The following is a 24,448-nucleotide window of genomic DNA, read 5'->3' on the forward strand; positions in this document are numbered from 1 at the left end:
CTGGAACATTCTAATGGTGGCAAGCACTTCTCTGTTTCTCTGAGGCCAAACTTCCCACAGAAATGTGATCTGGCTGGAGTCATGGCCTCCTCTCCCTTATCTTGAGGCCGTGCTCTTTCCTAAGGAAGCAGGAATGAGCTACCTTGAGATCCCATCACTTCTCTAGAGGAGATCTTCATTCCTGGGCTTCAACCTGTGAGCCATATCATTTCATGTCATATGCCCAAGATACTACAATATCTTTTCCCTCATACAGTCTTTTCAAAAATAGATTGAGATCATGTGCAACCACAATTATGGGATCCTAATTAGAATAATTTATACTCCGGGTATATATAATATGTCATAATACACTATACTGTCATGTATAGCTAAAAAGAACAAATAAAAACCCAAAATAAAATAGACTGAGAAAAAGCAGTGGTTCTCTAAGTGTTGCCCTTACTCACAGCAGCAGCCGCAACACCTGAGAAGTCAATCACTGGCTCCCCTCTAGTTATACTGATCTTGAACTCTGAAGTGGGACCCAGAAATCTGTATTTTAACCAACACTACAGGAGATACCTTTGCAGGCTCAAGTTTCCAATATACTCAGCTAAGACCCAGTATTTCAAAGGCAGATAACCATATCCTTGGCTCAGAGTTGAAGGTGAACCCAGGGATGTGCTACCAAGACCCAAGGCACTTGATCTCTGGCGCAGGGTCCTGGGACAACACTGCAAAAGCGATAGCAGCAGCTACTTAAGGCTCCACCGGGAGACTCAAAGGCCTCAGTCCCACGGAGCGGTGGTCCCGTTAAGCTGCTGCAATTGATGCCCTGCCTCAAGACAGGTCCTCGTCCCCTCACGGAGCAGCTAGAGATGTATCCACACCTTTCGCTGAACGGATCCTTACTCCCGTTCCCACCGCATTTATGGCTGCCTGGTGGTCAGATTCCCTTGCCTCTTACCTTACAGAATGCCAATTTTGGAGTCCAACAGGGATTTCTGATTCCTAAATCAGATGGGCCCGACAGTCCATATATAAAAGTCACCTTCCTCCCCTACCTCTGTCCTAGGTGACCCTGAGGATCAGTAGGTCTAGAAGTGGATAATCTGTTTATGGATTAAAAGGATTCACCTCACCAGAATCCCTTACTCACTCTGCCTCAAGAGTACCGGTCTAGGCGTTGGCACATAATTTGGGGGTGCACTGGCACCAGGGGCCAGAGAAGGGGACTCAGAAAAGGGGAAAATCCTCTAGAAACCTAGTCCAAAAGTTCTCAAAGTCGAAAGGTTGTGAGGATTTTGTGTTAGAGACCTGGTACTTAGGCACCTGTCTTCTGGATCCAGCCCATTCTCCGGGCCCTTAACCTTTCCCAGGCCAATGACCTTCCCCAATCCCTCCTGGCTGTTACTAGGGTCCCCAGCTAGGCAGTTTTACCAAGATCTGAAATCTCAAACAATCTAGGAATCAAAGTATCTTTCAACCTGAAGTTGTTAGTCAATGTTCATATACAGGTTCTGAACATCTCTGTTGTGTTCATGTGTCCACCGTTGCTGACTTACATGCACACATCATTCTTAGCTGATTTCCGGAAAGAAAGAAAAAAATGTGAAAATTGCCTTCTCTGGGGACAGAAGGCATCCCACTGGCTCCCTCTTCAAAATACACAGAATCAGACTTTTCTTTGCAACTACTGCTACTTCTAATAAATGTTTTAAGCACTAATTTTTCAGTAACCAATTGAAGGTTATGTTTTAGAATTTGTTTTCAAATTATGGATGAACAACATTATCGAGAATATTTAGAGAAACTAAGCAAAATCCTTTCTTGTATTCACCACTCTCATCTTTCAAGTTAGTGCATTTTCTTTGTGTGTGTGTGGTTTCTTTCTTTCTTTGGCATAAAATATACTTTTCAAAACATCCTGATCAGAGAAGTAATATTTACTATAATTTTAAAGTATTAAGAATGACCCACCCCCCCTTTATTTTGTTTCCTTCTTATCCTTTCTTTTCTGGTAGGCTCGTCCCAGGGGATAAAGTTGCAAAGGGTCCTGGTTTCTGCTTCAACACCACAACTTCACAGAGATTGTCAACATCTAAATATGGTAATAAAATGGGTTAAGGACAGGATTAACATTAACTTGTTGAGTTTCATCCCCAGCTCCGCAAAGAAACTTGTATACGTGGAAGAAAACTGAGTCTTTCTTAAGACCTTAACGTTTCCTAGTTAAAATTTCCTTTTTCCTTGGTAAAGAGTGAACACCTGGATATAACATACCAAGATACTTAAGTGGCCTTCTTCAGATTTTGCATCTTGATTATAAATATAGCCTTCTTCTGACCTTGGTCATTGAGTAAAATCCATGTCTGTGTTCTTCGTACATCTGTGCACACGTGGTGTGAAAAGATGTAAAAGTACGTGAGACTTTCTGACAGTCTTTAAAAGAGAAGAGTCAGAAATCACTCTAATTCTGATAAAATGTTCAAATAGCTGGGAACAGAGAGGAGTTACAGGAAGACAGGATCGAGGTTCTGCACTGGAGCAGGATTGGAACCGCAATGCGCCCAGGTCCACGCCGAAGAGCTGAAAATGTTTGGCGGTTTGTATCGGGATTCCCCTTGGTGTTGACTTGTTCTTTTATAACCCCTAGGTAGCTACTGTAGTTTAGACTTGGCCTGACGTAGGATAGGTCAGACAGCCCTCAGAAGTCCCCTTTCCTTCTGGGAGCGCGCAGGACTTCGCAAGCACAGGCATGTTCCCGTATCCGCCACAGCGAGCTCGCAGCGCTCACCCCACCAGAGCCCTGGGCTTATGCAAGGACAGGTGTCTGGGCCACAGCTGCTGGCAGGTTCCATGAAGGCAGCATTCCAGGTCGCCCCAGGGGTGGAAGGGACTCTCAAGAAACAATGTCAATGTCATACCTTTCGTCTGTTTGCCCTTCTCGATGCGGGGAGATGTTTGTTTATAGATCAGTACGTTTCCTCGCGCAGTGTGATCTCGCTCTGGGGCGATGTAGACCATACCCCTGGGCCACAGAGCTAAGTTTTAATACAAAGGAGGCGAAGGCCTAGACTCTGTATGGATCCGTGTTTGGTGTTGGTGGCTCGCTGTGCCCATCTCTTTGCTTTCCTCTTGTATTAGCAAAGAGGTTGGTAGGATTAGCCTCTCAGCCTCAAGAAACTTATTTAAAATTTCCCATGCTAGAGGCAAACGCAAACTCGTAGAACACGTGGGCGGCACCCGAGGTTCGGGTTCACGGTTCACGCCCCAGGCTGGTAGGGCGAGCGTGCGGGCCTGGTGGGCGGGGTCGCCCCGCGGGTGCGAAGTCAGGTCCCTGTGCCGGGCGGGGGAGCGGAAGACCTGAGTTCTAGCTCCAACCTGAGTTCAAAGATTAGAAAAACAGGTGTTACGTCGCCGTGCTAATTCACTCTCTCAGTAAACGCGGCTCAGACAGTTATATGCTGAGGACTTAATGAGGGGCTGTCACTTCAGGATTGTGTATTTATTCACTTTGTTTATTAAACGACAGTTTCTGGGTTCATCGAGAAAGGAGATTCCTTGGGACCTTGGAGTGGCCCCCCACGACATCAGCCTTTGGTGTGATGACTTCCACACTCATTTTGCCTCTTTTGCTTCCGAGGACAAAATACTGCATTTCTTTCGTTTAAAACACGCCCTGCATGGAAATGTGGGTACCACCAGAATCTCCTAGAGGGTCCCTGTATTGTACAGGTTGCAGACTCCAGAAAGGCACTTCCACGCCTGCATGCTGTTTGCGGTAGAGCAAACAGGGTGTGGAGCAGCCGCAGACTTGACTGAAAGGCTATCTAGTACACAATAGAAAACTGCTTCTTAACCCTGAAGGTGTCATTGCTTAACCTGGTGGCTCCATCTTATCCTGATATCTGTCCACACTGGCAGAAAGAGGAGAGCTAGGAAAGGTTCTTTCACGCCCTCCACATCCCCGCCGCCCCGCCCCCCCCCCCCCCCCCGCCTCAGCCCCCACTGCCGTAGTAGCTATCTTGACCTTATCTGGTCTTTCTGTATAAGCGACCACAACTCATCTCTATCTTCCTAACCATATCTTGCTAACAGTGTATCATTCGGTGGTCTGTGCGGTCCAGAGCCGGTCTCTAAGTCGCGGACAGTCACTGAGGAAATGACTCCTCCTTCTAGATTAGAGCCAATTAGTTTTGAAACACCTACAAAATCTGTTTAGTTCCTTTCCCCTTTCTCTTTCTATCCAAAACTTTCACCTCTTGCCAGGTGTTGCCCAGATGTGTAAATAACCCCAGAAAGCTACCATTGACTTAGAGCTTATGCCATTGGGCAGCAAGGAGATGGCAGATATCTGTATTTTAAAACATACACTCATTTAAAGTTGTCCTGAATATCAGCAGAATGTGACACATCCTCTATTTTTTCAGTAGCAATTAGCACCTTAAACGAGAGGATAAATTCACTGTTACTGAGGTTCTAACTTTTATGGCAGAGAAAACAACTGCCTCTAAACACATATATGAAAAGGGGGTCACCAGCAGCACCAAAACCAAGCCAGAAATCACATCAGTGGGGAGTGATTTGTGAGCAGAGATATTGTCTTAGGCAACTTAACTTTTTTCTTGTTGCTATCTGTTGTCTTTTCTCAGATGACAGAAAGGGCAATCCAAATCATAATTTGTTAGCAACAATACTTGGGAGCGTTCGTGTTGAAAGCTTCTAGTGGGGAACTGTGGACTTTTTATAAATTCAATCTTGCAGATCTTATCCTTTCTGTAAAGAATATGCACGTTGGGCTTTTGTTTCTTGAAATAAAACCCAACAAAGAGTCGGCTGATATTTAAGATAACGGATTATTGTGAGATATCTATCAATCACTTCTAGCACTATTTTGCCTTGAAATATAACCTCTTTTCTCCAAGTGTCCACTCGCTACTTGCCATACAAAAAATTTCCCCAACAGCGCTTTCCACAGTGTGCACATGAGCCACAGATCCGCGATTTTAAAAAAGACGCTCTTCTTTGGGAGTAAAGACAGGCTTATTTCTTCTGGCGATGAATGCGGTGTCACTCTGGTTTCAGAGAAACGTGAGAGAAAATAATGCCAAATATCGGCCTCTGGCCCAAGGTCGGGTCGGCCTTTGGGCAAACTGCTCAGTCTGAGCTACTCTCGTCTTGCCTGCCGGCAGCCCCATTCTGCCCGCCCGAACTCTGCTGCCTAGGGATCGCAGCACGTCGCCTCCGAGCGCTCCCAGCACCATCACGCGGGTGCCGGACTGAGCGCTCAGACACCCGACCCCAGGGAGCCAGGATAGCACGGTCGTGCTCAACACACAGCAGGCCCCAGAGGTCCGGAACTACTGTGGCAGCTTGGCAACTCCGACCCTGCGCCGGGGTCTCCTTAGGTTCGCCGGGCCACGCGGGTGGAGGACTGCTAGCCCAGAACTGGGGCGCGTGGGGGCGGTGCGGGGCGTACCCTCGTCACTCGGCTCGATTGGCCAATGAACGCCGCGCCGTGGGGCGCATCGGGCCAATAGGAGGCGGAGAGACTTGTGAGTGGCATTGAGAGAGGGTGGGAGAAAGGGAGCCCGGGAGTGAAGTTGAAGCTAAGCCCCGTAAGCTGTAAAGAAGTTACTGTGGGGGCGCTTTCGGCTTCCAATTAGGAATAATACTGGCTTCGTAGCAACTACCGAGGAGGAGGACTCTTAAACCACCTCTTCCGTCCCAAAGCCTGCATCCTCCTCCTTCTGTCACGTACCCCTCCCCCAATTCATGATCAAGAGAAAGGAGCCAGGGAGTGCTCTGCACCTCTCTGCTAGTGGGAAGCGGAGAGGTGGGCAGAGTTGCTTAGTTGGACCGTAGGCATGAGTACAATTAAGAGGTGGGCGTCTCCGTACCCTTTGCAGCCCTCGAGGACTGAAGGTAGGTGAAGCAGAAGACACCCACGCCAGCCCAGCGGCGTCCGCAGCTCTGCGGCTGGGGAGGTGAGGCTGGGACACCTCTCCCAGTACCCCCATCCCACCCCACACGGTGCCTGCGAGGGGCTGTCCGTGAGTGTGCCACCTGTTAACCTGGCGCTGCAGTACCCCGCGTGTTACCGCCCCTGCTGGGCAGGGAGAGCCCTGGGTCTCTTCCCTTCAGGAGCCCCGAGGGGCTTGATGATTAAGTGCCACTTTTTGAGAAATCCCTCAGACCTGAGACCCATGTTAGAGAGGTAACCAAGCTCCAGATTTGCCAAGGCCGGGGGCCTGAAAGAGCTGTGGAGGAATTCTGTTTTGCGGAAATCTGCCTTCTTGGGACGTGTGCCTGGCCTGGGCGCCAGTGCAGGGACCCACGGCTGAAGATCTCCTGAGGGTCCTCAAAAAATATGTATTTTGTTTTGGGGGCAAATTCCCAGTGGGCTGGAGAACGTAGCTGACATGGGTGAGGGAATGCTAGCGTTATTTTCGGGGTGCTCAGTCTCGCGGCTTATTTCTTTGTATCTTAAAAAACAAACAAAATTTACTGACTCTGGCTAGGAAACCTGAGGCGCGGCAAGGCCTTTCCTGGCCATTTTTCGGAATCGGGGTAAGGGTGTGAGTGATGGTGCAGCCACAGATTTTTTATGCTCTGATGCTATTGTCTTCGCAGTGGTCTGAAAGAGTTACCTGGCATTCGTGTTCTGCCTAAAGGAGCTCAGAGTCGCCTCAAATGCGATAGGACTGAAGAGCAAACGTCGGGGATTATTATGCCGATTTTCCAAGGAACGGGGTTTGCACCGCTGAATAGAAGACAAGGCTGGTTCCTCAGGTGTCCCGACAGCATTTGAGACCTCAGGATTGCCCAAATTGCCGTGGATCAGCAACTTTCCTATCGTACACCTTCCAAAGAAAATATTTTCTGTTTTCTGCGCTGTCCTTTTACTACCATCAATACAATTCCTGGTGTAGACTTCAATCTCTTCATTTAAAGTATGCTTTATATTTTTGCCAAGTATGATCCCTAATTGAAAATTAATTTTTGGTTTTGGATGAATCTGTGGAGCTCACACTGTCAGAAGAAAGGGGGAACGAGACACAATGAAAGAGAAGTCCAAAAATGCTGCCCGGACTAGGAGGGAGAAGGAAAACAGTGAGTTTTATGAACTGGCGAAATTACTGCCTTTGCCCTCGGCTATCACCTCACAGCTGGACAAAGCATCCATAATCAGACTCACAACCAGCTATCTCAAAATGAGAGTGGTGTTCCCAGAAGGTAAGTGTCTTTGCTGGATGGAATTTCAAAGCAAAGGGGATAGGAAATTTTGCCAGACAATGAGCCTACCCCAGTGAGGGAGGTACACCCATATTTACTGCATACATATTCTATGCAAACGGAAGTTTAGCCTGACTACTTGATTGAGGTCTTCCCTAAACTCAGGCTTCCTGGGTTTCCTCTACTTCCCCATTAATACTTTCTCTTCAGTCCATCAGATGTGTTTGGTTGGGAAGCAGCCCAACAGTGCTTTTGTCAACACTTCAGATACTGAGCTCAATTGAAAGTACTACTAATCCAAACATGACTTTCTTTTTTATTCCACTTGTTTGAATCGTATCCATAGAAAGCAGGAGCACTGTTGGATTCTTCATATTTCTAGATATGGATAGACCCCCTTACGTGGAGCTAAGTTAGATAATAATTCCTCTGTATGTCTATAGTTCTACAAATGAGGAGTGGGTATATTCATGAACAAATCCTGAATTTATGCAGTCTCTTGACTGTTACAGTAAATTTATTCTGAGTTTTCAAGATATTCTCAAATTATGAAACTAATTCTGGGACTTGATGATTTGCAACTCTGGCCTTGATATTATCTGTAAGATACTGTCTAGTCCCAAAATACATCAGATTGAACTAAGATGGCTAGTCCACTTAGAAAATATCTTCTGGGTGGCAGGTTGGTAAATGGATCCTGGGAAAATTGTCTTATAAGTCTGAGAAATTAAAATAGCTGAGCTGTTGACATAATTTAAAACTTGTATTTAGTTTATCAGCATTCACTGTGTGAGGCAGAGCAGCCTTCATAGAACACTGTCATGTAAAAAACTGTTTATACTCACTAGGGAAAGGACGCTTCTCTTCTATCTACCCATTTGCTCAATCAAATTAAAACAGATTTTACAAAATATTTTAGATAAGATTTACTAGAAGAGGAAGATCTGAAAATGTAAAGGAGAGATTACTAGACAAACAAAAATCTAACAGAAAAAAAAAAAAACCTGTTAATTTACAACCAAAAAACTTCTTATTTGACCTGTAAAAGTTTATGCTGTTGTTGATTTTGGATGTTTGGAGTTTGATGTTTTAAAGAAATGGTGGTGAGGAAGGAAATAGTCATTACTGGGTTTGGAGTTTCACTTTACTTGATCTTGATGTAAAAGCTTGCAAAACATGCTCCAAATTAGTCAGGGACACTACAGGAAAACTTCCAAATTATAGTTCAGTTCTACCCTCTAACTGCATGATCCATTCCTTTTAAAGTGGTTCCTTGAACAGTTCTCCTCATTTGACCCTGGAAACCACAGGAGGAGGGGAATCAAAGCTTTAAGTAAGTTACTGTAAAGTTTTTTAGAAAGAAAAAAAAAAAAAAAAAAAGAGGGAGGACCTTTATACTAAAAACCACATTTCCCATGCAAACTGTGCTGAGAATTGCTGATGGGAAAATTACCATTATACCACACTATCTTCTGTTTAAAAAAGAGATCTTGTTGTCTTTTATATTGTCAGCGCCTACTTTATAAAAATAAAGCTATTGCGAACTCCTCTAGCCGCGCTGTTCCTAACAGGATTATTAGCAGTGATTTGTCAGCCCCTGCGGTCTCAGTGGGTTCCCTTTCTGCGTGATTTCTAGCCGGTCTCGTCAATTATCGATGCCAATGTCGCTCGCTGTTTGATCAGAAGCAGCATATGGTGCTGCTTGTGGGGCTGCGAGTAATGGCAGGAGGAGAAGAATAGCGGGTCGGCGTTCCCGGGCAGGCATCACGCGGGACCCGAGAGCCCAGGGGCTCGCCAGGGCCAGGGACGCTAGCCTGCTTGATACAGACCCTAGGCAGGGGCAAGTACAGCCAGAAGGGGAACGGGGCTGTTTTTCTGGTGACTGTTCGTTTTTGGTTTTTAAGAGAGCAAGCTTTCTTGTTTAATTAATTCCTACAAATTATAAATCACGTTGTAAGTAAATAATAGGGACAAAAAGTAAATTCTCATAGGCAACTTCTCGTTATTTTTTTTAAGAGAGCACCGGTGAAGATTCCCGCTAGAATACCCTTGGTGGCAAGGCCAGTCCCCTCTGGCTACTTTAAAGGGCAATTGTGCTTTCTGCAGTCAACCCGCCCCCCACTCACTTCCTCCCGAGCCTGGGCCCTGGGCCCCTCCCACCTCTCTCTTCTATGGGTGAGTGTGAGTTTATGGGGAGGAGGGGATGGACGATGTGTGAACTCTGGGCACATCATTTATTTCTCCAGCTACTGTTGAGCTCATAACTCACCCACAGCCTCCACCCGATGAGTTAAGACAGGGTCATAGGAACAGCTGGTTCCTGGTGATGAGGTTTTAATTCTGAGAGTGTATGAGCTTCAAAAACCCAATCATGGCCCTTCAAAATATTAGAAAAGAAAAACAATAAATAACAACAACAACAAAAAACAAACAAACAAAAAAATCAGCTTTCAAAGGAGTGAAATAGTGAAAAGCCTTAGAATTTGGCACAACCTGCAGGGGGTGCCAATTTGGATTCTCCCTTGCCTTAAGGCAGTTGGGTGTTCAAGGCTGAGGTCCAAGGTAGTGGAAGAAATGAGGTCCTTTACATCCGTATATGGTTGTAGTCTTTTTTTCTTTTTCTTTTTTGTACTGGTGACTGAACACAGTGGTAGTTTTACCACTGAGCTACATCCCCAGGCCCTCGCCTGGAACTTGTGATCCTCATGCCTCAGCCTGTCAGTCCCTGGGATCACTAGCTTGCATCTCTAGGCCCAGCTGGTTGTAGTCTTCTTTAGTGAGACTAAATGGAATTGAAGATGAAATTCATCCTTACATCAGTTTTGAAGTCATTCAGCACATAGTAGGCCCTCGATAAATTTTGTTTTAGGGATACCTCGTTTATCGTGGTAAATATTCTATTACACATGGATTTTTTGCAAGATACTCTCAAATAATTATAAATCTGGTGACATAGCTATAGGCATAACAATATTATAAAATTTTTTTGTTCATATCACAATTCATCTATAATACAATGCAAAAGGCTATAAATTAAATGAACAAACAAAATTCTTCCATATGTATTTTTTAAAGGAGAAAAATAATTAAAATATAGGTCATTTTCCTTTGCCCTGTCACCTGCTGAATATGGTTTTTCACTCAAAAGCCCAGTAGCTTTTGTCTGGTGGCATGTTTCAGCTTTTAAACTTATTTTACTTGAGTAGAGAATAATGAACTATGAAGGGGGAAATGAGAGAGAAGAGAGAAATGGGATATGGATATACCAAAGAATTAAGAATAGCCATTAGATTCCCATTGAATTTGAGATTTAATAGTAAAAATAAAAAAGAAATTCAGGTAACATTATTGTGAAATCAGTAAAAGCATATTCTGACTGATAACAATCTTTTCTAAATAATCTAGCAAAGGATAGATTGAGACATGTAGAAATATATAAATCTTAGATGTTATCAAAGCTGGAAAGGCAGGATAAAAAAAGAGACGTCACGACCTTATTTGTGTGCAAAATAGAACAAATTCAACTAGAAAGAAATACATAATAGTTATCCACCTTTAATGCAATTTTGACTGGAGCATAGTGGCATGTGGAGTGAACTTTAAAGGGATCAGACATGTTTTCAAGCCTATAGCTATTTAAACTTGGTAACATCACCCTGCCATTTTGTTGTCAAGACCTCTTTAGGAAATAAAAATAATTGAAGTTAGTAATGTTCAGGAAAGAGATGGTGAATAATCAAACCTCCACAGATCCTTTCTGTAATATTCACCTCTAGATCAAAATCCCTAATTGTGTTGTATTTTTTTTTTTTTTTTGAAGCAGAGAACTCAAAAAGAGAAAGAGGCCCCCATTTCCCACGTGCATCGGTGATTTAAGACTGTTTTTCTTGCTGCTCAGGGAAATGATTGAGCATTAAGTTTCCATGTTTATTTTCTTACAGAAGTTTTTCTCATTTAAAAGCCTTTAAGCACAGTTTATGCTCCACGCTGGTTTTCTCTGTTTAACTCCAGTTTTGATGTTGACTTAAAATGTGTAGTGAAGAACTAAATTTTGTGCAGGGCATTTGCAAGGCAGATTTATGTGCTAGAAATTGTAGGTCTAATCAATGGGAAGGGGAATCAGTTTTCCTTAATGAGAGAGATCACTACCAAAAATAACATTTAAACATGCATCAAAACAGATATCAAAAGCTATGGTGATGATTTCAAACAAGGTACAATCACCCACCTGAAGCTAAAACCAGGCTAAACTTACAGAGGAAAACCCTGATTTCTACAAAAGTCATTTTTCAGTTCTGGGGAATCTCGGCAGCCTGGAACTTTTCCTGACAAATGGTGACGCAGAATACAAAGCTACAGATTCTTGCCACATTTCTCTATGGGTCCAGGAATCTCTCAAGAAAATGAGGTTCGGACACTTATAATATTTAATGATTTTAGTGGGTTATCCATTGCCAGTTTTTGATCCATGAAGATCTAAATTTTGTGAGATAAAGGGGAACCCCAATTATTTAGGAATGGTTCTGCTCTTCTGAGAATGCCAAAACAGTATCCACAGTGAAGCAAACTTTCGTCCTCAGGTATCCCAAATAGTGGGCCACTTCTGTGCCCTTGTGGCTCAGGCTAGGGCTAGTGACAACTACCATATTAGGGTCTCAAGTTCATCTCGCCTGTACCAAGGCCTATAAGTCCAAGGACAGTTAAACTGGCATAGTGAGTTCACCCTCTCTGCGGTGACCCAGCGCTGGGACTCCACACAGTCTCCCCCATTCCCTATGCCGGGTCGGGTCTACCGAGAGCCTGAGATGTCTCTCCCGGTATCTGGAGCAGAGACCCCACGGCGTGCTCATGTGTGCCCACCACCCCTTCTTGCTATCCAGGCACAGCCCCAAGAACTGGAGGTTATCTAGATCTGAATTAAAGAACATGGCCAATCTGTCTGTTGCCGGGATGGAGAACTCCAGCGATTGTAGAGGATTTCAGGTAGAACCGAAGTGAATTCGTTTGTCCTTCGCGGTTCTGCCCTGCAGGCGCGGGCCTCTAGGGAAGTGGCATCGCCAAGTCCCAGCCGCGCTCAAAGGTCCGAAGACTTGGGTCGCTTTGCTTGACACTTTTCAGTCGCCATGCAGGACACTCCCCAGTGCATTTGTCCCCAGTTTTAGTCTGAATCCGGTCGAACCCTGCACTCCCTTCGGTTTTTTAAGTTTTTCGTTCATTAGCAGCCGGCTCGGATGCGTGGCTGGCAGGCTGAGTACCGAAAGAGAAGCCTAAACTCGGAGGCAGAATGGAGCATGACAAGGGCGCAGAAAGGGTCAGCGCTGTGACCATCCGGCTTCATCCCACATTTACAGTAACATTAGTGGCTTCCCAGGCGCAGCCGCAGAGCGTCTCTAGCTTTTGAGCAGCAGGCAGAGGAAAGCAGGGCACACACATTGCAGACAGAGGGTAGACGAACATTGTGAAGTCCCGGGAAGTGGTGCAGGACAAGGCCTGGCAGGGCACGGTCATCAACGCCCTAGGGAGCACTGCCATACTGGCTGGGTAGCTTGAGACGGCCCCAGCGCTAGAGGAAGGAGAGGGCGCACCTGAATTCCCAAAGCGACCTTCTGCCCAAGGTCTACTCCAGGAGCTCCGTCTCGGTTGGGAATATCCATTCTCCATCTCTTTCTTCTCCAGAGAGCCCAGCCTCAGAGTCCCTGGGAGTCCCAACACCAAAGCCGCTTGGTGCCTCAACCGAACGAATATTAGGAATTTGCATTCAGTAATGACGCATAGGCTCTGTAGGATACTTGGGATTTGGGATTACCTCCCTGGGCCAGCCTTCTCCCCCACACCCTCTGTGGCGAGTGACCCAGGTAACTGGGACAAACTACTTTAGACTAAAAATTAGGAGTTGGGCTTTTCAGGGCTTTTCCTGCCCCAGTCTCTAGGTTTTGGTCAAATCCTGCACACAACATCTCTAGTACATGCATCCATCCCCTCAATGCCTAAAAGGCATATTGTGATCCATGGAGTAGATGGTGTTTCCTGGGAACAACTACAAGGAGGAAGCCTGTCTGTGGAGGTCTAGTGTTTATAGATTAAAAGATAGAACAGTAGAACAAGCTCTTTTCTTCCACCTCTTCCTGTTGGAGTGAAGGAGGCGATGATGCCCGGTCCGTAATCTGTATTTTGTCAAGGGTATGAAATTCATTCGGAAGGAAAATCTCGATCAATTTATTTTTGCTGCTTGCAATAACACAGCTGGATGATGCTTTGGGCTCACGCTAGACTGAGACTCATCATTCATTCGCCAAGAACGGGCCTAAATGGTGCCTGTGGGATTAGGTCAATTTTAGTGGATCTACTTCGCCTCATTTGGTTACTAATTGGTTTCTTGTTTTATAAATCGAAATCTCATTTTCAGGAAATTACAAAACCCATGCAGTCAGTCCATTGAGGTAATCCTTGGGTCAGGGGGTATTTAAATGGAAATGGCTCAACCAAGCACCAAGGGTAAAGCAACAGTGAAACTTGCCTGGGTTTTCACATGAAATGTGAGCTAGCCCTTTAGATCCATAATAGATACATCCCTTCTAATGCTACTTATGTAAATATGATAAACCAGACTTTAAGGGAAGAGGGGGGCCTGGGAGAAGAAAAATTTATCTGCTAAGGTTAATGTGGCATATCTTGGAAATCTTCCAAAATAGATTATGTTTTTCTTTGTCTTCGGCCACTTTAGCTGGGGAAAATCCTTTTGTCTAAAACCCGATTTAGTTATCGCCTCCCTCACAGAGCTCCTTTTCTCCTTTGCAAAACCCTGTTCCCTCGGCCTCACCGAATTACAAGAGAATCTTTAGATCTTGTTCCCACTGTAATCCCGCCGCAAAGGGAGCTGGTTTCCTCCTCATTTTAAACAGACAATCAAAGGATTTGCGAATTTTCTGCGGTAGGTCAAGTGCAGAAACGAAATCTCAGCTTACCCCCTCGCCAACTGAAATTGGGTGCCGAACGCGTCACCGAAGGCAAGAGGCGAGGGGGTCCGGGGAGAGGGTTCTCCGGCCCACTTGGAGACTTTTGGGGAGGAGGACCCCTACTGCGGGATTGGGGAGGTGTCCTCTGCACCCCAAGGGCGAGCTCAGTCCTGGTATTACATCAGGGAAGACCGACAGGTAGACCAGGGTAGCCAGTTCCTTATAAAACATTAACCCAGACTCAACTGTGTGACGGAGATTTTCGACGGGAAACAAAAAGAGAAGGCAGTGCTCCGTGAAAGCAAAAGGTTCCTTAAAAAGGGGGGTGGGGTGGGGGGGTGGGGGGGGAGTGGGTAAGGGAGGGCGAGGGAGGCCTCTGTTAACCTGCACCCGGATGGGCTGTTTATTAACCTTTGGGAAGTCTTATTTTCCCTCGTAGGCGCATAATAATAAGGCCATAACCCGATACAGAAAACAGCCGAGGCTGCCTCCGCGAGTTCTAAATCCCCCCCAACCCAGCCCAGCCCGGGGGATTTTCAAATCCTTCGGGTAGGGTGGGTGCTCCTGGAGACCAACAAAATTTTAGATTGAAGACGTTTGTTGGTCCCGAGCACAGGTTTCGCACTTTTCCGGGGGCTTGAGAGCCGGGTCTCCTCAAATAAGGGAGCCTCAGCCCACTCCCTAAGTGCCGGAGTGACCGCCCTCCGTTCGCGTCAGGGGTTTCAGGACTTCGCAAGTCCAAGGGCGCTCACGGGCGGCGACACCTGCCCTCTGGGCACTCTCTGCAGGGTCCTTTCCCTTTTTCCTGTTGGCCTCCGCAGCCAACCCGTCCCATATCTTCTTCTGAGAATATCTGAACAGGGATTTAAAAGAAAAGAAGAATATGTCGTGCCAGATATCAAGGAGAATAGGTTGGTTGAATCATGAGGAGCGAAGGGGTGTTTACAGGTGACTGTGATGGGGACCTCCTGGAATGGTCCAGAAGAAGAAAAGAAACCAGGGCAGTGGAGTCACTCTGGGGAGGGAAGTTGGGGCGGGCTAAAGAGTCAGGAGGGGTCAACCTGCACGAGGGAGAGAGAGGAGTCCAGTCGCAGGCGGGGAGCATCAGTGTTTGCAGAGCGGTGGGGAAATCGTTAGATTTATTTAGATGTGCAAACACCCAGAAAGACCCTATTTGAGCTTAAGGGGCGTTCAGTGTTACTCGTTGCCAGGATTTTGATCGCTTGCTTAGGAAGCAGCTCCTGGCCAACACCTTTAAAAAATCTAACTCCATGTTTTATTGTAAAAGATCCTTCCCAGCGCCACATTTAGAGTGTTTTTGTCATCGTGTGCTTTACGGTGTATTTGTCCCTAATATCAAACTAAGAAAAACAAAGGTCATGTTAAACCTTGTACGATGGCATACGAATGAAAGTACTTCACTATCTAGTTGATAAAATTCCACAAGAGCACTTAGAGATATTATCTATAATAAATTTAACACAGCTCTGCCCAAGTTTCTTCTGCCTTTATATTTCTTTCTGTACACAGGTAATATTGTAGAGTATTAATTTTTAAGAAATCAGCCGTGAGAGTCTTGAATGTTTGCTGTTTTAGTCTTCACCAGAAAAATTGTGGCAAAGCCTCAAAAGATCTTAACGTGGTAACATCGAGGAGACGAGTGGACTGTCTTTGTTAATAGGAGATGGTACGGAATTATTTTCTATGTACAGAATGAAACAAAAATATTGCTAAGAAATTGTTAGCACCTCAAATTAACTGACTTCAGGAAAGCCGCCCCGCCTCCCGCTTTTGAAGGCGGAGCCGGAGAGGACTAGGGTGTGTAAAGTTGGGGCTACAAGGCAAATGGAAGACGAAGAAGGATAGGCGCAGGGATGCTGGTAAGCGTCAGAGTGGAAGTCAACCGCAAGCAAACGGATTTTTCCGAAGGGGATTAAAGTCAGAGCGAGGGGAGGAGAATGTCTAGAAAGTCCCACAGCCAATCAGAAAGGACGTCAGGGACCAGATGGACCTGGCCAGTCGTTTCAGGCCACTTTAGGCGCAGAGGTTCTCTGCGTGGGGGGACATCCTCCGGCTCTTGAAAGGACAATGTTGAAGACTTTGGACGAGAAATGAAGTGTCCCTCATCTCCTTAAACAAACTAGTGAATCTATGCAAAAGTTATCACTAGAGTGTGGTGGCAGGGGCTTCTCTAAGTGTGGTGTCAGAGGCCTCTTGAGGTCCTGCCAGGAGAGCACTCCGGGAGAGCCTGTCCTAGCTGAGAAACCCGGTTCCCTCAGAGTGAGTTTGATTTCTGCTCAGAACCCAGGGAGGAGCCAAAATTTATAGCAGCCATAACCCCCTCCCAACTGTGCAGATTGCCTGGTCGGGACAGGGTGGGGGTGACTGGGAGATAATATCGGTGGTTCTTCCTCTTGAGCTGATGTGTCACAAACCACAAAATTCGGACTAGTCCTAAACTGCCAGTCCGGTTGGGACTCTGTCACTCAAGGTTGTTTTTATGTCTCCACAGGACTTGGCGAGGCGTGGGGCCACTCAAGTCGGACCAGTCCTTTGGATAACGTTGGCCGTGAACTGGGCTCTCATCTACTTCAGGTACAGACACATATCTCTCAGCGGTTCAAATCCTCCGAGGTCCAGGCTACCTGGATGGGCTTTTGCTTTCTTAAAAAAAAAAATGGAAAAAAAAAAAAAAATCCCAACCTGCACGTGGCATTCTCAGCCTAAAATCTCCTCCAAAGTTAGAACTTCAGCTCTTAACTGGTTGAGGATGGGCGGATGGCACCTCGACAGGCTGAGAGGGAAGAAAAGTGGCAACCAAGACTTGGGGTTTGGAAAATAGCCCAATAAGGTTCCATCAGGGCGCTGGGACCAAGGGAGGGGGCGTCCTTTGTCATCTTTCCACTGCTGGTACTGGAAGCCCAGGGCCAAGCTGCCAAGACAGAGCCACAGAATCGTCTGAAATGAAGAATTTCCAAAGGAAATAACAGGAATCTGGTAGAAATGTCCATCAGTGCTTTAAGCCCACACATTCCGATTCCAGCTGTGTCTGCAACTCATTTCATCTCTTCCTTGTAGTTCCCAGGCTCCCCCTCTCCCCAGGCCAGTCCAGGCTCTCTACAAACCCTCGGTTACACACATACACACCCCCAGGTAATGAGTTTAACCAATGTGAGGTGCCCATTACCTTGTTGTTTGCAGTGCACACTGTTTTAAATTGCCTGTTGCTGGCTTAAGTCACAGAACAAATATTTTAAATAATAAAACTCCCAATGGCATTTTTAGGTTTGACACTTGTCCTCCGCCCCACACCCTCTTTATTATTATTCAAGTCCACAGGGAGTGGTATCTTAAAATCTAAGAACTATAGGGGAAGCAGGCAGTTCTTCCTCCTGGCATGAGCAGGCATGAGCAGCAATCTCCAGGCAGGATCCCACAGCCTTCATGTTCTACTAGTCCCCAAACTCCTTGTCCTCAAGGTTTTAGTTTCCCAGATCAAAGAAAGGGTATGAGCATTCCTTCACTGGTCTGACTTTCATACTTTTGAATTTATCTAGAAAGGGGCTGTAATTTCCTTGAGTGCAACGCCTTGCATCAGATGTCTCTCAGTTATCCCTCAATCTTTCCATATTCCCAAATAATCTCTTCCAGCAATATAAATAAGAAAACAAAGCCCCCAGACAATCCTTCATCCCTTCTACCTCTTGCCCATTCTCTCCTCCTTTTTTACCCCAAACTTCTGGTAGGACTGACTTACATTTCTTATTTCAGTGGCTCACTACCTTCCTCATTTGCTTCAATATCCCTTCAGTCTCTCATCTCTTCTACCCATTGGACTCTACACAGGCCCTACTACATGTCGATATCAAGAATTAGATGCTCATCTCTTATTCTACCTCAACTTGTTCATCTCACAAATATAGGAGGGTCAATTGTGTGTAGGTCAGAAAGCCCTGTCTTCGCGGACTTTATGATCTTAAAGAGAGGAGCCTTAGAAATTCACACAGGTGTACTGTATGGTGTACGAGGGGACAGGTGCTGTGGAGAGAAGTGAGGAGAAGGGCTCTGTTTTAGTGTTGCAGCTTAAAATGGAGATGATTGGGGAGGCCTCACTGAGAAGGTGACATTTGGGCCAAGACCTTGAAGGAGGTGACACTGATGACTTCACATTCTTCTCTTTCTTCACGTAAGAATTTCTTGATTTTCCAGATTTTTCTCCCTCTCTGACTGCTCTTCTTTGATTTTCCCACCACTGGCTGTTTCACAAATGATGTAGTTTCCAGAAGGTTCTAACTGTTTCTTCTCTCACTTCTCCAAAGCCTCCTGGATGATTTTAAGCACCACCGCCTCAACTCTTCTCTACACATGGCCCTATTTTCTTCAGTCTAGACCCCTCCTGAACTCCAGACCTTTATTTCCTACTGCCAGCTGGCCACATTTAAGTGGAAATTGTCATGTACCTGAAGCATCTCCAAGACAAGAATACATATTGCTCTTATCCAGACTTCCACTTGTACAAAATTCACTGTTACTCCAAGTTTCAGTCTTGGTTAATGGTGACCATCTGCTTAATGTCCTCACTGAAGCCTGAAAGTCAACCTTAACTTCTCTTTCTGCCATCAATTAGCATGAAGTCCACAGCCAGCATCATCTTTAAATTAGATTCTCACCTTTCTTCATCTCTTTGTGATCATTTAGTTTCAGACTTGACCATCTCTGCTGCAGCTATCTGTTCTGATTTCTTCACCCCCATTCCTTCCTTCCTTCTGAAGGTCACTGTCTACACTCTGCCAAGATTAAAATAATAAATCTAAGTATACTATTTTCCTGCTTAGAAACCTCTGTTAGGACCCTGATGCCTATAGGAGTAACATCAGATTCCTCAAACTGACATTCCAAATTTCAAAAATCCATTGTGGATGTACTTCCTCAGCTCCATCTGTGGTACACCAAACACATCACTTCAGAATACATCTGATCTATCCTTCCCCAAACTCCCTGCCTTTGCCACATCATTCCCTCTGCCTAGGATGTTCTTCCTCCCTCCTCTAGTCCAACCTTTCCCTCCAAAGTTCTGCTCAAACATCAACTCCTTTAAGGCATCTTTAACTTCCCTCCTCTGGTTGCTCAGCTTCTGGGTCTTCTGCCTATTTAGCACTGTCCATTTAGCTGTGTGTTCATTATAAGTATTTCCAGGCCAGTTGCCCCTGAAGGATTTCCAGTTCCTTGAGAGTAGGAAAGCAGGGTCTAAATCTTCCTAGGTCTTCACTGACTACACTAAGGAGTCACTGGCAGAGATAAAGGTACAGGAATAGTCTAAGACTTTCCTCCATGGAGAACCTGTCAGTGTGATGCATCGATGTAAACATACACAAATGTACTTGAGCAGTACCCTATGGACTTGCTACTCATGAAACCTCTCATCTCCTAAATCCCCTTTTCCTATTATATTCTTTCCAGTGCTATTGGCCAGCTTTGTTTTCTCTATAAACTTTGGACTGTCAGTTTTTCCATGTTGACCAGTGCAGTAGGCACTGGATCTTTTCCAAACCCTGCTATTACTCTTTTCATGATAGAACAATTGCCACTATGAAGCCCTTCAAGACTGACACAGAAAACCTCTGGTTCTTTCAGTGATCATCACCCCAAGAACCAAACCTACTTCTGTGATTTACCCCCAGAATTTTTGTGTATGTCTATTACAGACATGTCTTCTTTGTCCATTTGGTAAATTCTGAGCCTATGGGGCTTTAGCTTTGTCCACAACTTCCTCTTGATCTCTCCTAGTGTGCTACATGCCCCAGATGCTTACAAAATTGAAATGAACAAACAAAAGAGGGGGTTCTTATAACTGGTTCTATGTCCTATTTCCTGACAGTCTCTCTCTTCTCCATCTCTCTGCATTTATGTCTGAATGTTTCTAACTTTTGCCTTCCACCCTGCACTTCAACAGATGGCCCAGAGGCCTCTCCATTTACTCTATTTCTGCCTCCCCAGACCCTGGATGGCTTCATCTTTGTGGTGGCCCCAGATGGGAAGATCATGTACATCTCAGAGACAGCCTCAGTTCACCTGGGTCTTTCTCAGGTAGGTGAGTGGTCTACACTTCCAGCCTGCAGTGTTTATAGCCAGAGTTGGAAGCAGGAAGGGTGGGCTTCCCCAATCCTTTTATATCTGCATTTCTGGGGATGGAGACCTCTCAGCTAACAGGGGAATTCTTTAAACAGGTCTGGATCTCCTCATTCCTAGACTTCTCTTATCCATTTGCTTCCACCCAAAGCCCAAGCAATTGCCAGTTTCCCCCCACCCCCAGCCTTTACAATAAGCCAGTTACTGTTGGAGGAGATTACATGCTTATCTTGTGATGTCTTTACCAGAATATTGCCAGGGAGCTGCCACTACTACTACTACTACTACTACTACTACTACTACTACTAGTACTTCTACTATAATATTGTTATTATTTCACAAATAAGAAAGCTGAGGTTTACATAGGGGGCAAACAGGTAGCAAGGGGCAGAAATGAAATCAGAACTAGGGGCCAGTTCCTGGCTCCTGTTCTGATGGTCCAATAGACCGCCCCACCCCCGTCCCAGCCCCACGTTTTCAGCTTCTTCATGGGGCCTTACACTACTGCAGAAGCAGTAATACCTTCCTCTTTACAGGTAGAGCTGACCGGAAACAGTATTTACGAATACATCCACCCCGCAGACCACGACGAGATGACCGCAGTTCTCACCGCCCACCAACCCTACCACTCTCACTTCGTACAGGGTAAGGCAGACACGTGCCTGCAATGTTTAAGCCCATGGCGGTCAGTTTGTGGTTTCTCCCCAATTAGTCGTGGCTGGGACTGTCGGGAGCTGCACGTCTCATGTCCTGATCTTTCCTCTGCTCCTTTATCTCTCTCTCAGAGTATGAGATCGAGCGCTCCTTCTTCCTAAGGATGAAGTGCGTCTTGGCCAAGCGGAACGCTGGCCTCACCTGCGGCGGCTACAAGGTAAGTGGCTGAGCTGGAAGATTGACCCCAGCAACGGTTGGGTGTCTTCAGTTGGGTCGGGACCCAAGGGATCTGCAGCATCTGAGGATCTTTCCCACATCCGGGACCGCCCCTGCGTGAACCCGCAGTACGTTTCAATGAGCAGCGGGTCCAGACGCTCCATTAAGGTCACTAAACTTTATGAATTACTGGGACTAAGCTTAAAGACTAAGACTGACTGGTTTAGTACTGCGCGTCCGCGAGGCCCCTCAGAGATGGGTTTTAGGAATCCCGAAAGCCTCTGAAGTGGCGTGTAACCCTGGTGGATTCGTAGGAGTTTAGTCATAGCGTCAGGTTTTGATCTCCAAAGAGGTTAAGTACCAGAGAGTTAGCTCGATTCTGTGGTTCTCACGTCATATGCAACTTACTGGACGTCCTCAGAAAGCAGGTTCCAGGGAACCTGATTCAGACGGGTTAAGGTTGGTGGAGGTCTAGTCATCTGCATATTTACAGTCTCCCAGGTGAGTTCAGTGTGACCTGCAATCACTCTCTTGAGACCCCTTAGAACATCTATAACTTTTGACCCCTTATTAGAAGGGCCGTGGCCCACACAATGTTTCTGGCTGAGTAGTCTCAACATGTTTTAAACCCCTCCTCATCTTTCTGGAGCTCTTCCTGAGGGTGACTGAGTCTTGCCCCCTTCCACTCTGCCACAGGTCATTCACTGCAGTGGCTACCTGAAGATCCGCCAGTACAGCTTGGACATGTCCCCCTTTGACGGCTGTTACCAGAATGTGGGCCTTGTGGCCGTGGGTCACTCGCTGCCTCCTAGCGCTGTCACAGAGATCAAGCTGCACAGTAACATGTTCATGTTTCGAGCCAGCCTGGACATGAAGCTCATCTTTCTGGACTCTAGGTGAGTGGGCAGGGCCAAAAAGGGCTGCTTCTAGCGTAATGGCAACCCTGCATAGCGAGAGATAGATTTCCCTTGATATTAATGAGCCCATTTTGCAGATGAGACAACTGGCCAGGTTCTGCGAAGTGAGGGCGGGCACACAGGTCTGAGACTGCGGTCGGTCTGGGATTGAGGGCACCCGGGCACTGATCCGCCGGAATTCCTCTCCGCAGGGTGGCGGAGCTTACGGGGTACGAACCTCAGGACCTGATTGAGAAGACCTTATACCACCACGTGCATGGCTGCGACACCTTCCACCTGCGCTGCGCGCACCACCTGCGTAAGGAACCACCCTGCTCTGCACCCAAACGACTGTGGCGGTTCCCCAGGGTGGTGGGGAGTGGGAATCTAAGCCCAGGCAAACCCACAGCCGGGTAATGGCAGTGGTGGTTCATAAGCCCCCCCCTCTCCCCACCAGAAGGCCAGTTGGCACACTGGGCCCCATCTTGTTTCTCTATGGTACACCTGTCTCCAACACTGGTGGAAGCGGCGTTTCTAGTGAAATATCCCCGGAAGGGGTTTTATTCTTCTATTGCTGTGCTTCACCACCTGCAAGTATCACTGGAGTTGCGAAGAAAAACCGAGACTGTTCAACTTTCCCAACGTACATCGACTCTCCTTTTAAAAAAATTTGTGGTATGCCTTAACGCCATGTACAGAGAAACAACATGTATTCCATTTGTTTACAATAATTTTTTTTGTGTGTGTGTGTGGTGTTGAGGGTTGAACCAGGGTCTCTAGCACGCTATGCAAGCGCTCTATCACTGAGATACATTCCCAGCTTACTCCTCACTTTTCATATAACTTTGTTTGAGCTTAATCTCCCCCGACTAGGAACCTGAACTCAGTTCAGCTGCCCGGACTCATCCTTTCACAGTTAGGTGAATCCGGGAAACTCCCGATTTTATGTGTTCCCCCGGCTGCTAAAGGTGTAGCCATCTGCCCAGAGAGGGGCCATTTCATTAGCGTGCCTATAAAGAGTACCCGGGGTCTTGATTCGATTTAACTGGACCTTCAATTCGATTGGGAATTTGCCTGTTGTCTCTCCCTCCTGCCAGGCTCAGTAATTAGGGCCCACAGGGGGTCCGCACTCCCACCACCCGGCATTTGGGACAAGTCTGGGTCAAGCTGATTCACCACCATTTGCCTCTGTCTCTCCATCAGTGCTGGTGAAGGGGCAGGTGACCACAAAGTACTACAGGTTCCTGGCGAAGCACGGCGGCTGGGTATGGGTGCAGAGTTACGCGACGATCGTGCACAACAGCCGCTCATCCAGGCCACACTGCATTGTCAGCGTTAACTACGTCCTCACGTGAGTGCAGGCCTGGGATCCCTTCGCACACTCCGGGCGACTCCGTTCTCTGAGAGGAAGCGTGTAGTGGGCATGACCGGGTTAGGAGAAACTGGGATCATATGGGGATGCTGGTTTGAACCCTAAGTGCGAGATACGCTGGAAAGAGGCAGGTCGAGACTTTCATCTTCCTGAATAGGTTTTCTTCCTTCTTTTCTAGAAAAAAATTTAGGAGTTCTTCATCACACTCCATATTTGCTTTATTTTCTTTCTTTTAACCTTTTAAAAAGAACTCTGCATTAAATAAAACTTAATGCAGCGGAAAGAAAAAAGAGAGAAAGAGGACAGGACCCGACGTTTGGAGCCATTTATAGTTAACAAACAGGACATCTGTTTCACTTTTTCAGATCTAGGGTTTGAAGTTCTTAATTTTAACCAGAGTCCCCAATCAAAGTTAAGAGTACTGAGAGAGTGTTTCTTTCCCTGAAACACAAAGGGGTTTTAAGTGACCAAGAGGATCTGACTTTAACTTCCAGGAAGCCAAAGGACCCAAGCTAACGCTGCAGGTCTTGTCCAGCGCCCCTCCTGGTGCGCGATCACTTCACTGGGTGAGGAGCTGAGCTCCGGGTACCACCTGCGGGTGCGACCCACTGGGCTTCTGCGACCCACTGGGCGTCTGCAGCAGCCTCTTTTGAACCTATTCTTTCTAGAAACCATAATCCTTTCTGGTTGCTGGTGTGGCCCTTCAGCCTAATCACGTGGCCGCGTGTGCGCCTCCCGAGGAAAGCATCGTTGTTTTGTATAATGTTTGTGAAAGTAGAATTGCTTAGGGTTGAAGCCTTTATAAAGAGCTCTTGTGTACGCAGTTGCCGGTTTTGGTTTTTGTTGTTGTTGTTCGTTTTGTTTTGTTTTTGGTAGATGTTGAAATTCTTGTTATTCTTAGGGGACTTAGAAGTTCTTCACTTGGGAGTGCTGACACCAGATAGTAAAAATGCTGTTTTGTCATTAGGTAGTGGGTTAAGGAATCCAATCAATGAGGATTGGAT

General features: G+C 46.3%; 1 protein-coding gene across 9 annotated transcripts in view; it reads left to right on the forward strand.

Moving 5' to 3' along the window:
* Positions 1–5,331: 5,331 nt before the first annotated feature.
* Positions 5,332–24,448, forward strand: part of SIM1 (SIM bHLH transcription factor 1) — a 74,655-nt gene continuing 55,538 nt past the window's right edge. Inside the window, exons 1-9 of one of the 9 annotated variants that reach the window (XM_079148648.1) lie at positions 5,332–5,393; positions 6,619–7,221; positions 16,690–16,772; positions 20,175–20,264; positions 20,843–20,951; positions 21,092–21,177; positions 21,873–22,072; positions 22,285–22,391; positions 23,276–23,423. In XM_079148648.1, coding sequence (XP_079004774.1) covers positions 7,047–7,221; positions 16,690–16,772; positions 20,175–20,264; positions 20,843–20,951; positions 21,092–21,177; positions 21,873–22,072; positions 22,285–22,391; positions 23,276–23,423 — 998 coding nt within the window. In that variant the 5' untranslated portion in view covers positions 5,332–5,393; positions 6,619–7,046. The other 8 variants (XM_079148647.1, XM_079148645.1, XM_079148646.1 and 5 more) reach the window with 8 other exon arrangements.

Source organism: Sciurus vulgaris, assembly GCF_902686455.1.
Source record: "Sciurus vulgaris genome assembly, chromosome: 7".
Lineage (NCBI taxonomy): Eukaryota > Metazoa > Chordata > Mammalia > Rodentia > Sciuridae > Sciurus > Sciurus vulgaris.